Source organism: Lampris incognitus, chromosome 12 (genome assembly GCF_029633865.1).
Source record: "Lampris incognitus isolate fLamInc1 chromosome 12, fLamInc1.hap2, whole genome shotgun sequence".
Taxonomy (NCBI): domain Eukaryota; kingdom Metazoa; phylum Chordata; class Actinopteri; order Lampriformes; family Lampridae; genus Lampris; species Lampris incognitus.
Genome location: NC_079222.1, coordinates 30,942,863 through 30,954,983, shown reverse-complemented (window position 1 = coordinate 30,954,983; position 12,121 = coordinate 30,942,863). Strand labels below are relative to the sequence as shown.

Here is a 12,121-nt window from a genome sequence, read left to right as displayed (position 1 = left end):
CAGTCAATCCTGTCAGATCTTCCATCATTTAATATGACACTTGCAGATTTTTTTTTATATTAGCCTTTATATCAAGGGGGAAAAAATTGCATCTATGAAGTTGTTTTTCTATGTATCTCACCAGAAAATGCTGGCAGTAAAGCTATCTTTTCATAATGGTGTAGGGCAGATTGTCTGCAATCTGGCGATATGAGAACCATGATGGTGGGATGCTCTATGACCTAGCATTTTGAGAAAACGTGCTTAGTGCCTTTGTTGCTAGTGTCTTTTTTTTTTTTGTTCATGGTAGTCTTGTCACTGAATGAAGAATGAAGAACGTGCTTAACTTGGAACAGATAGACAGGTTTTTCTGCTTCCGGTGTGGGAAGATGGTGGCGCAAATTCACATTTGCAGCAGCCTCATCCAGTACCGTCCATGCAGTGTCTTTGTCCACATCTGCATCTAAGTCTGTCTTTGCTTGATGGCTGGGAGAGCTGGCGCTGGATCAGCTGAGGGAGCTTGGTCTGCTGCGTCCTGTGGGCCCAGGGACCAGGGCCCTTCCTGGAGCTGTGCCGGAAGAGGCAACACCGAGAGCAGTCTGACAGGACGCGGAAGCGGGGCGGGTTAAGCTGACTGCAAGTCATACAGACCAGCAGTTCTGATAACACTGAGGGTGGTCTGGCGGCAACCTCACCTAGCCTTGACTTTGTTTCTAGTGTCGTTGTGTGGAGTGCGGGGAGGCGTGTCAAAAGGGGTCTGGCCGGGAGAGCTGGCGTTGGATCGGCAGCCTGGTCTGCTGCATCCTGTGGGCTCAAGCACCACGGCCCTGACCGGAGCTGCACCCGAAGAGGAAACACCGAGGGCGGTCTGACAGGACATGGAAGCGGGGCAGGCTAAGCTAACTGCTAGCCCATGCAGATCGGCAGTTCCGACAGTCATCCTGGCTGGCGTTTGTTCTCCTGGACATCTCTCATCACATCTCATCTTCAGCCGCTTTTCCAGGGTCGGGTCACGGTGGCAGCAAGCTAAGTAGGGCACTCCAGACGTCCCTCTCCCCAGCAACGTCCTCCAGCTCCTCCTGGGGGATCCCAAGGCGTTCCTGGGCCAGATTGGACATGTAGTCCCTCCAGTGAGTTTTGGGTCTACCCCGGGGTCTCCTCCCAGTTGGCCGTGCCCGGTAAACCTCCAAAGTAAGGCACCCAGGAGGCATCCTAATCAGATGCCCAAACCATCTCCTGGACAGTGATTTTTTGTTTTTGTTTAGTTTAGATATATGTGTTAGTTTGTATAGATATGTTCTTGTAATTCTTGTAGTTTTGTTTCATGTGCGCAAGTGCATGAAATGACAAATAAAGTGTTTCTGATACTGATACGATATTCATATACAACTTACACAACTGAAAATAAGTAAAGTGAAAGTGAAAATGAAAGCCTTAGTAAAAATGGGTGAAGAAATTAGTAAAGATATTACTTCATACAAGTTTGATCTGTCTTCATAATGTGATTACTTCAGTATGTACCAATATGTGACCAGCATCATCACAAAGCTCCAGTTCCCTTCCACATCCATGCAACGATGAGTTCATTAATCATTCAAAGAAGAGTACTGGGTGTAGAGATGGACGCAGAGCTGCATTTGTTGTAAATTCAAAATTATTTTTCTCGCCAACACTTTGTCGCATAGACAAGCAATTAGCATCACTGGAAAGCTTAAGTCGTTTAGTTTGATATGTGCACCACCTCGCAGGGATGAATACTTCGCGAGCAGAAGGGATGTGAATTTGGACGCTGGTTGCATCTGTCGGGCTGTAAGGGTTCATGCGTTGTAATTCAAGGTTTGAGGTAGAAAATCCACAACATGCACATTGCTCTTTTAAAGCTGCTTGACTACAGAAGTGATAAACATGTTTATATGAGAGGTGATATGATATTATTTCTCACGTCTTCACCGAACTGACAGCACGTTGACCTAACTGCAGAATAAACTCAACCCTTTTTATAAATGAATGTAAAAGGAAGTATTTAAACTACGGCATAGCAGAGTAAATTAGACAAATATATAGGCCAGATTTTTTTTTTAATATCAGGTATTTCTGATATAGATGCACACAAATACACACAAAGATCCATTATTCTGCAAAAACCAGTACATTTGGATCGAATATTACTTGATAGTATATGATAGTATAATATTAGCCTAGTCAGAAGAGTAAATGTCTGCTTTTTACCAAAACAGGACAATTTAGAAATGCCATGAAGTAAATCCTTATTCACATAAAGTGCAAGGTACTGTATCAGTCACAGGACGATATACTTTTCAAACACATCCCTATGACTGTCTCTACTTTCTTGGATTATCTACACTTTTATGTATTTTTATGTTGCAAATCCTACCCACCTGGCACAAAAAAGGATTAAGGGTACAATATGTACATTTATCTACTTTATCAGCAATTACATAAAAACAACACATCCACAGGAAGTGTATGAATATACCAATGAAATTGGCTGCTAAGGTCTGCATCCCAACGTGGGAAAGGCAGTACTTGATTAGCACATTAGCATTTTGTACAATTCCCATATTTTAATCTAACTGTAGAAAACATTCCATACTATAGCTTTAAACAAACAACAGAGAGTGTATGTATGTATATATATATATATGTATATATGTATATATATATATACACACACACACACACACACACACACACACACACACACACACACACACACACACTCAAAAATATATGTATTCAGGATGAAACAAGGAACATCCATGAGTACATCTGAAAGAGGGCCCCCCAGGATGAACTGCTGAGTGAGCACCTCAGGCAGCGGGAGACAGAGAGTGCAGAGGAAGAAGAAGAGGAGGCAGTATCATGAAAGCCCAAGCCCCTCCATGGGATGTACAGATCGAAGACGTAGCTGATATCGCGAAATCCTACCAGTGGCTAGAAAAGGCTGGACTGAAGGACTGCACCGAGGCTCTGATCAACAGCTGAGATACTGCACAGAACCCCCAAACTCCCACGCCTTGTGATTTCTGGACAAGTATGAAGGTTAAGAGGAATGACAGAAATAGACCACAGCAAGAAAGCAGTGCGAAGCCAGTGAGTGGAAAAGAGTAAGGGGGAGTGGGGTCAGGATGAAGGGAACATGGTAGGGGAGTGTAATATGGATAAGATCATTAACAGGGAGGAGGGGATGAGGAGGTAAAGGGCGAGGGTAACATCTTGTCATCACATGGGCCTCAGCTTGCCGCCCCTGGATGTTGCCTTTACATAACAACAGTGGACAAGACTATAGCTGGGAAAAAACACACACACATTGTGCCAAAAGCTCAGGGAGGGCTAGCCATCTACATCAGGGTAAAGTCAACCTGCTCTAGACAGACAGACACACGCGCACACACGCGCACACACCCTCACACACACACACACCATCATCATCATCGGCGGTCACTTGGGGTGAAGTATGACTATACTCCATCTAGGTTCTTGTGGGTCTTCAGGTGGGTGTAGAGGCCAATCCTGGAGCCGCCTATTTTGTGGCAATGTGGTCAAGGGTGTGAAGAAGTGGTTGGGGATGTGGTTTGGGCCTTTCTGGTAACTTGCTCCTTTCTGAGTCTGTGCTTGTTTTCAGCAGCACGGTGGAGGTCATGGTTGTAGCACCCAGCACCCTGCCAGTCTCCAGGCCTCCCTGTACTTTGCTGCTTGTTCCCGGGTGCTAAGGTCGATACCAAACCTTTTGATGTGGACCTTGATGTTATCTTTACATCACTTCCTTTGTCCTCCTGGGGCACAGCATCCTGTCATGAGCTGAGAGTAAAGGACTTGTTTCAGGGGGTGAGAGTCAGACATGCATAGGACGTGGCCAGTCCATCTCAGCTGATGTTGTGCAATGGTGGCAGTTATAGGGGGCATGTTGGCCTCCTCAAGGACGCTGAAGTTGGTGAGCTTATCCTCCCAGCTGATCTTAAGGATCTTCCTGGGGCATCGCTGTTGGTAATCCTCGAGCATCTTCAGCTTCCCGCTATATCTGGACCAGGTTTCTGACCCATAAAGTAGGATGGGCAGCACTACCGCTTTGTACACCAGCATTTTTGTTCTGGCCTGAAGGTCGCAGTTTTCAAAAACCATTTTTCTCAATCTTGAGAAGGCCCGGCTGGCACAACTGAGATAATGGTGTATTGAAATGGCAGTTTTGGCTTTGGAGGATAGAAGGCTGCCAAGATACGGGAACTGTTCCACATTTTCGAGTCTAGTGTTGTCTATAGAGATGGACGGGGGCAGAGCAGGCTTATTTCTGTTGGGTGGGGGTTCGTAGATGATATGGGCCTGTTTTTGTTTTTGTGGATTTTCCCCCTTTTTCTTCCCAATTATACCTGTCCAATTATCCCACTCTCCCGAGCCATCCCGGTCGCTGCTCCACCCCCTCTGCCGGTCCGGGGAGGGCTGCAGACACCCACATGCCTCCTCCGATACATATGGAGTTGCCAGCCGCTTCTTTTCACCTGACAGTGAGGAGTTTCGCCACGGGGACGTACTACGTGGGAGGATCACGCTATTCCCCCCTAGTTCCCCTTCCCCCCCGAACAGGAGCCCCGACCGACCAGAGGAGGCGCTAGTGCAGTAACCAGAAAACATACCCACATCTGGCTTCCCACCCGCAGACACAGCCAATTGTGTCTGTAGGTACGCCCGACCAAGCTCGAGGTAACACAGGGATTCGAACCGGCAATCCCCGTGTTGGTAGGCAACGGAATAGACGCCAACCGGATTCCCCACTCCTTCGCCCAATAGTAACATAGTTTCAACCAGCACCCTGCTGGCCAACAGTATCAGTGGCGGTCATTGGCAACCTGGGCCTCGACCAATCCGGTATGGAAATCTGATTTATGATCCGCATATTTGATTTGGCAAAAGTTTTATGCCGGATGCCCTCCCTGACGTAACCCTCCCCATTTATCCGGGCTTGGGACCGGCACTAAGAATGCACTGGCTTGTGCATCCTCAGTGGCTGGGTTCCTAAATGAACTAACAGCTAAGGTCTAATTTTCTACATTTTATAATAGCAGCCTGACTATTAACCTAACATCTACGGTAGATCATTTTCAAGATAATTCATTATCAAACACAATTTTGTTTCAAAAGTGATATTTCAACAGCAGATTCAATATTTATGATACGATGGTGGCTGTTTCATTGACGCTGGAGCCAACAGACCAAGATCGCCAGAACTGACCAAAAAAAAAAATCAAGATTCATAACCATAAAGCTGCTGCAAGTAGTTTTAGATTTTTGTTGACTTTGCACGCCCGGGTGAATAAAAGCAGTAGTGTTTTGTGAAAGGGCAACTTCAGTTCACACAAGCACTGACTGTTGTCACAAAAATCTCCATTCACCCTCTGGTAACTTGTGCATTTATTTTGAAGAGAAGAGCGGGAGATGCCATGGTGTTTTGGAAAAACAGATGTCTGCAAAATATTGGGGGGATAATAATATAATGAGGCGATGTATCTCTAATTATGGCTATATACACCATCTTAAATAATTTCATCAGATTTCATAGGGAATCCAACCCGGAGACAAACATTTGAAATAATTATATAGTAATATCGAATATTCTCTCAGATGGTCTCATTTGTTTGTGTTGGTCATAAAAAAGCATCACAATTAAACTGAGAATGATTAAAAAAAAACCTGTGAAAAACTCCTTGCAGCAGTGTTAATTTGACCAGTATTTACTATTTTGATGACATTACGGCACAGGCCTACAAAGTGAAGTGCAAATGAGCGCAAGTTTGCCTACAACTAGCACCGATTGTCATATGTACTAAAACTTGTCTGGACAATTAACACAGGTGGAGCCGTGTCAATCTAAATGTGACCAGCACTGTATAAACACACTATGTGTATATGTCCCTTCAACCACTCCAAGTACATTTGGGAACTCTGCTATATCATAAAATTTTTGCTTGGCTGCATTCAGAACATCATTGTCATTTGGGAACTGTATATGACGCTCATCATCATCGGGGTCGAGTATGACCGTCCTCCCACTGGGTCCCTCTGGGTCCTCAGGTGGGTGTAGAGGCCAATCCAGGCTGCATAATGGTAGGACGCCTGGGTGTGACAGCTTTTTACGTGGAGTGGCTGAGGCGCCTGCAGCCACCACACGGTCCTTGGCAGGGGGTGGCCCGAGTCCAATGGCATGGAGAACCAAGACGATTCGGGACCACCCTCTGTTGCAGCCTTCATCTGCCTTCACTACCGTTGTAACCTGGAGACATCTTCCGCCAGTTCCGCTGTTGAGGTCTTTGTTGGATCACGCTTCATTTGAAACCTCCCCCTTGACCAATCTGCCTTGGGTGACCCTACCAGAAGCCCAGCTCCAGACGGCATAGCTCTTGGGATCATTGGTAAACGCAGGCTTCTCCACCATGGCAAGGTGGCAAGTGTATGATTCCAGTCTTCACATTGACACAATAAGGACTTGAAACAGCGTGGTTTATAACAGTCTGTGTAATATTTCAATATTTATATTTCAAATTAATAATAGAAAATTACAACATTGGATCCACTTTAAAATCTTGATTTATTACTCCTCAAATAAATGAAGGATTTGTATTTTGGTCTATTTCTTCAGTTCTCCAATTTCTGTTTCATACTTTGAAAATAGAACATTTCAATGTTGGTATCCGAGCTGCCAAGCTCACTGAAATAAAAACAACGGAGGCAAATAAATGCAGTGTAGCCAGTAGTTTTGTTATTGCTGAGCATACATGACTTCTTCTGGTTTGTGGCTCCAAATTTTCTTTGATTTCCTCCAGCAAATTGAGTACAATGTGACTTGGCAGGCGATAGGTTTGCACAATGTCTTCAACCGTGATGATAATATTTCATCCAACGTTTGTCACATTGAGGCCGATACTCCAAAAAGTTTTACCCTCCTCTCATTTGCGCGAAATGCCCATTGCATCATTATAGTAAATCACAGTCGTAGCTTTTAACACCAAAACAGGATTTGCGCTGGGACAAAATATTAGTAGATCCGGCCCATATGACTGCTGTGTGTTCAGTCTCACACTCCTTCAAGTTTTGGTCATCTATCAATTCAAAAAGAAGAAATTCTATTTTCCACTCCAGTGAGGCCCTCTTCCTCCACAGGGAGGTCACAGGGGCAGCAATAGAACAAGGGGCAGCAGTAGAAGAGGCAGTGCAGACCCCTTATTAGGCACTGACTGGCTCACTTAATGATACAACAGTGTGTACATGTGGGCTCGAACCCCGATATTCAAAATAAAGGGCTACATTCCTAATCACTACGTCATACTGCCACACAATGGATTAAAGTTCTACTGAGAATATAGGTGTCCTGTGTGTCTTCATCCTGACAAATAAAATTTTAGGGTTCCCTTACCTTGGTGATAAGGGTACGATACTCCTCCACCTGGTGATCGTTATTATGGCAGCCAGCCAAAAGTTGCCACACCTCTCCGCGAAGTGCCTCAGGAACACCGCTGCGCACCAAAGCTGGAAGCTGCCTTGGACGTACCGATAGGTTCAGATGCCTGAAAGGAGTGAAGAATAGAAGAGGAGAAGAGATGAGAAATAAGGGTATGGATACGGAGATAAGGACATAGACATGGACAAGGGGTAAGGAGCAGAAGGAAATAACAGCAGAGTAAAGGAAGATAGGATATGAGGGGAGGGATATGCTGAATTTCTGCAAGAAAATGTGTTTGCCTACCCTCCTGTGCATGGAGGGTTCAGAGCACAGTATCGTCTTTGGCTTGCTCAAAGACTCATTAGCAGGCTGGAATACAGCTCTAATTAAGTTTGTACCCATCTGTTTAAAGCTGCATTAAGCAATATTTTTGATACTAACAGCGAATCAAACGACTCCCTGTGACATGAAAGAAATGCTTGTACTACTGATCGCATCGAGATTCAACACCACAGTCTACAGTTTTGAAATCGCATTAAACAGGTGAGAACGCTATCCTTTAATAGGCTATTATTTTGCAACAAAGTATCTGTTTTAGGAAGTTGTGATTTTGTCAGTGAATTTAATGACACTTAGCTGTTGTGTTTTATGCTCAGGTGCATGGGTCGATACGTGGCTGAGGAAAAAAGAAGAGGATTACCTCGCACTGAACTGGACTTTTGTTCACTTTTGTGCTATGTTTGTAATAGCATTCCCAATAAAAAGTTTTTAAAAAAAAGTAAACCATTTTCTTTACTGTACTTCTATGATTAAAAACTTGGTATTGTTGTCAGGGAAATGCAAAGTTAAAGTACCACATAATCACAAATAGCCCACTGCAGAGTAGCCACATATGGTAAAACTTACTGAATGCTCATTTAGACCTATTAGTAATGTCAATAGGCTAATTTAGACTTAATAGGCTGTGTTACCTTCATTATAAGGCTCACATGTTTTGCGGCTCCAGACAGATTTTTGACATTTTTTCTGGCCAAAAATGGCTCTTTTTATAGTAAAAGTTGCCAACTCGTGACCTAGGGGTTCACCTGGACAATAAACCGGAATGGACTGTAAACACAAATTCCTTGTACAAGAAATGTCAGATCTTACTTATCCAACCTTATCTAATCTTATTTTATTTGTGATACCTTGGAAATTTCAAAATCAGTTATGAGTTTAAGTCCTCTAGTCTGCATCCAGCTTTAGAGAACCACGAATGAGGATCTTCTCCAAGTAATAAAAATTAAAAAAAAATTAGGTTAACCTATGTGAGTAAAAAGAGGGGGGGGGGATATTAGCAGAATCAGCTGTTATTTTCATTTTAGGCCTGTTTGGAGATTCTAAGTGGTAGCAAGATATGGTAGTTCTTAGTTAACTTGGGCTTTTACCAGGGCTAAGGGTAAAAGTTTACATGTAGAAGAGATATAAAGTGACACAGGGAGGTCTTGTGAGGCTGCCATATCTGTTGATTCCTACCAACTTCCACATGCTTAGACCTGAGAGAAACCTCCCTTCATCCCAGAAGATGATTCTTACTTTTTCATCTCCGGTTATTCATCCCCCTTTTTTCATAGTTTGTTTTATTTATCTGGTTCTAACATCAGTTTGTGCAATACGTGGCATTTTCTGCTGAGACTAAGCCTGGAAACAAAGCGAACTGTGAAAGTCCATGTGCGTGCATGCATGTGATTTAAGTAATACCAGGCCTCGTCCTAAGGGGCATAAGATTGTAAATGGCTCTCTGTGACTTACTTCTCTCTCCCCAAGCTCTACATCCCATTATTCAACAGTTACACACAGAAAGGTATTTTTATTAACATGGTTGTCTTGTGATACATCTCTTTAGCATTTCTTGACAATTACACAAGGCAAAAAAATCAAGGGGGAAAAAAAACAAACAAAAAACTCCATCCTTTTATGGTCATGCCAATTTTTGAAATTCTCAAAGACACTTTAAAAACACCAACAGCCAAAAGCATTTAAAAACACAGCCGAAAATAATGTGCACTGTTACTAACGGGTGCTGAATTATCCAGTGTGCCAGAATTTATGATATGGTCAAGCCTCTTTGTCCCGGTAATGAGCTGAGCAGCGGTGTTTTGTACCAACTGCAGACAGTGGAGGAAGCCCTTGCTGATACTCAAGTAAAGTGCGTTGCAATAGTCAAGCCGGGAATAAATAAAAGCATGTACAACTTTTTGTAGATTGGCAATTAAGAAAAATGACCTAACTTTGGAGATCAGCTTGAGCTGGAGAAAACATGACTGAACAACATGTTTGATTTGATTATCAAAACCAATGTTAGTATTGAATATTACCCCAAGATTCCTAGCAGCCTGCTTAAGACTATCTGACAGACCACCAAGATTAGTACCAAAAGGGCTGATGGAATTTGGGAGACTGAACAGAATGACCTCAGACTTTCATCCATTATCCAAGCCGCTTATCCCAATCGGGGTCGCGGGATGCTTGAGCCTATCATGGCAATCATTGGGCAACAGGTGGGGAGACACCCTGGACAGGCCGCCAGTCAAGCAAAGGGCAGACCTCAGACTTATCATCATTAAATTTATGAACATTTTTGCACATCCAGGATTTAATAATAATAATAATGATAATAAACTTTATTTGTATAGCACCTTTCATACATAAAATGCAGCTCAAAGTGCTTTACGTTAAAACAAGGGAAACAATAAAACTCAACAGCAATACAGATAAAATAAGTTAAAAATAATAAAACACAGACCTAGGCAAAACATTAAACAAGGCAAGGAATAAAACCACAGAAACAAGATAAAAAATAGGAATAAAAAGAAATATTAAGAGGAATTAATTCAAAGCAAGAGCATGAAAATGGGTCTTGAGCTGACTCTTAAAACTATCTATGGACGCTGCTTCTCTTATTTGTTGGGGGAGTCTATTCCAAGCCGTTGGTGCATAAAAACAAAATGCTGCTTCACCATACTTTTTGTAGTTCATTCTAGGGACATTGAGCAGGCCAGCACCAGAGGATCTAAGAGAGTGGCTCGGAACATAAGCAGATAAGCAGTCAGATAGGTATGAGGGTGCTAAACAATGTAGAGCTTTAAACACAAGTAAAAGAATTTTAAGATCAATCGTCAATACTACAGGAAGCCATTGTAAAGACGCTAAAACTGGGGTAATGTGATCCTCATCCTGGTTTTTGTTATGACCCTTGCTGCCATGTTCTGTACTAGTTGCAGCCTATCGATACTTTGTTTTGGGTAAACCAGTAAGAAGTGCATTGCAATAGTCTAGACGTGAAGAGATAAAAGCACGCGTCACCTATTTGGCGTCTTCCAGGGAGAGGGAGAGGTAGGGTCTAATTCTAGTAATATTTTTTAGGTGAAAAAAGGCACCCTTTGTAACATTGTTGATATGTGGTTTAAAATCTAACTCAAGAGTCAATGATGGCACCCAGGTTTTTTTTACTACAGTCTTATTCTTTACAGCCAGACTTCCCATTCTAATTGATATAATTTCTCGCTGTGAATCAGTACCTGTAATGAGAATTTCTGTCTTGTCTTCATTCAATTTGAGAACGTTTTCACTCATCCATTGTTTAATACTAGACAGACAAGGGATTGAGAGCATTGGGGTCATCTGGCGCTACAGATAAATATAACTGCGTATCATCAGCATAAAAATGGAAAGTCACTCCATGATCACAGATAATTTCCCCAAGTGGCAGCATGTACAGGCAGAACAATAAAGGACCAAGAATGGAACCCTGTGGAATACCTGAGAAAATTACATGTTTGTCTGAGACATGGTCAGAAAGACTAAAAAAATAGCTTCTGCCAGTAAGATATGTGTAGAACCATGATAGGGCAGTGCCTGAAAGGCCAATACAATTCTCAAGGCGGCCTAGAAGTATATCACGATCGACTGTATTGAAGGCAGCCGTCAGATCAAGGAGTAAAAGAATGGAAACCTTTTTATTATCAGCGCTCACTCTGAGATCGTTGACTACTTTTGCAAGCGCTGTTTCAACACTGTGTCCTTTTCTATAACCGGACTGAATTTATCATGAATCTTGTTTTCATGCAAAAACCCATCCAATTGTTCATACCCTGCCTTTTCCAAAATCTTGCCCAGAAAAGGCAAATTAGAACTAGGCCTATAATTGTTCAGCACCGACGGATCAAGATTATTCTTCTTGAGTAAGGGCTTTACTATAGCTTTTTTCAGTGAATCAGGAAAGATACCTGATTCTAAAGAACAGTTTACAATATCCAAAACATCACCAATCAAACTACCTAAGACCTCTTTAAAAAAGGCAGTGGGAACTGCATCCAGAGAGCAGGTGGATGACTTGATCTGCAAGATGGTTTTATGAAGTTCCTCTTCACTAATTTTGCAAAAGGAAATTAGATTTCCCCGAGAGTCATTACTAGCAGTTTGACTGTTTGGATTAACAACCTTTTTCATGATACCTGCTCAGATATTAATGATTTTATCATCAAAGAATGGTGCAAACTCATCACATTTTGAATTAGATGCAGGGCATAACTGCTCATGAGACTGGGGAGGATTTATATGCAATTGATTGTGGAAAATAAGACCCTGGAGTCGTTCCTGTTTTCATTTATAATGCCAGAGAAATAAGCCTGCCTTGCGCAGTGCCTA

General features: G+C 42.7%; 1 protein-coding gene across 2 annotated transcripts in view; it reads right to left on the bottom strand.

Annotated features, from left to right (window-relative positions):
• Window positions 1–12,121, bottom strand: part of LOC130121504 (rab GTPase-activating protein 1) — a 213,128-nt gene that overhangs the window by 120,370 nt on the left and 80,637 nt on the right. For both annotated transcript variants that reach the window (XM_056290319.1, XM_056290320.1), the window contains one exon: window positions 7,406–7,556. In XM_056290319.1, the coding sequence (XP_056146294.1) occupies window positions 7,406–7,556 (151 nt within the window). The remainder of the gene's footprint in view (window positions 1–7,405; window positions 7,557–12,121) is intronic.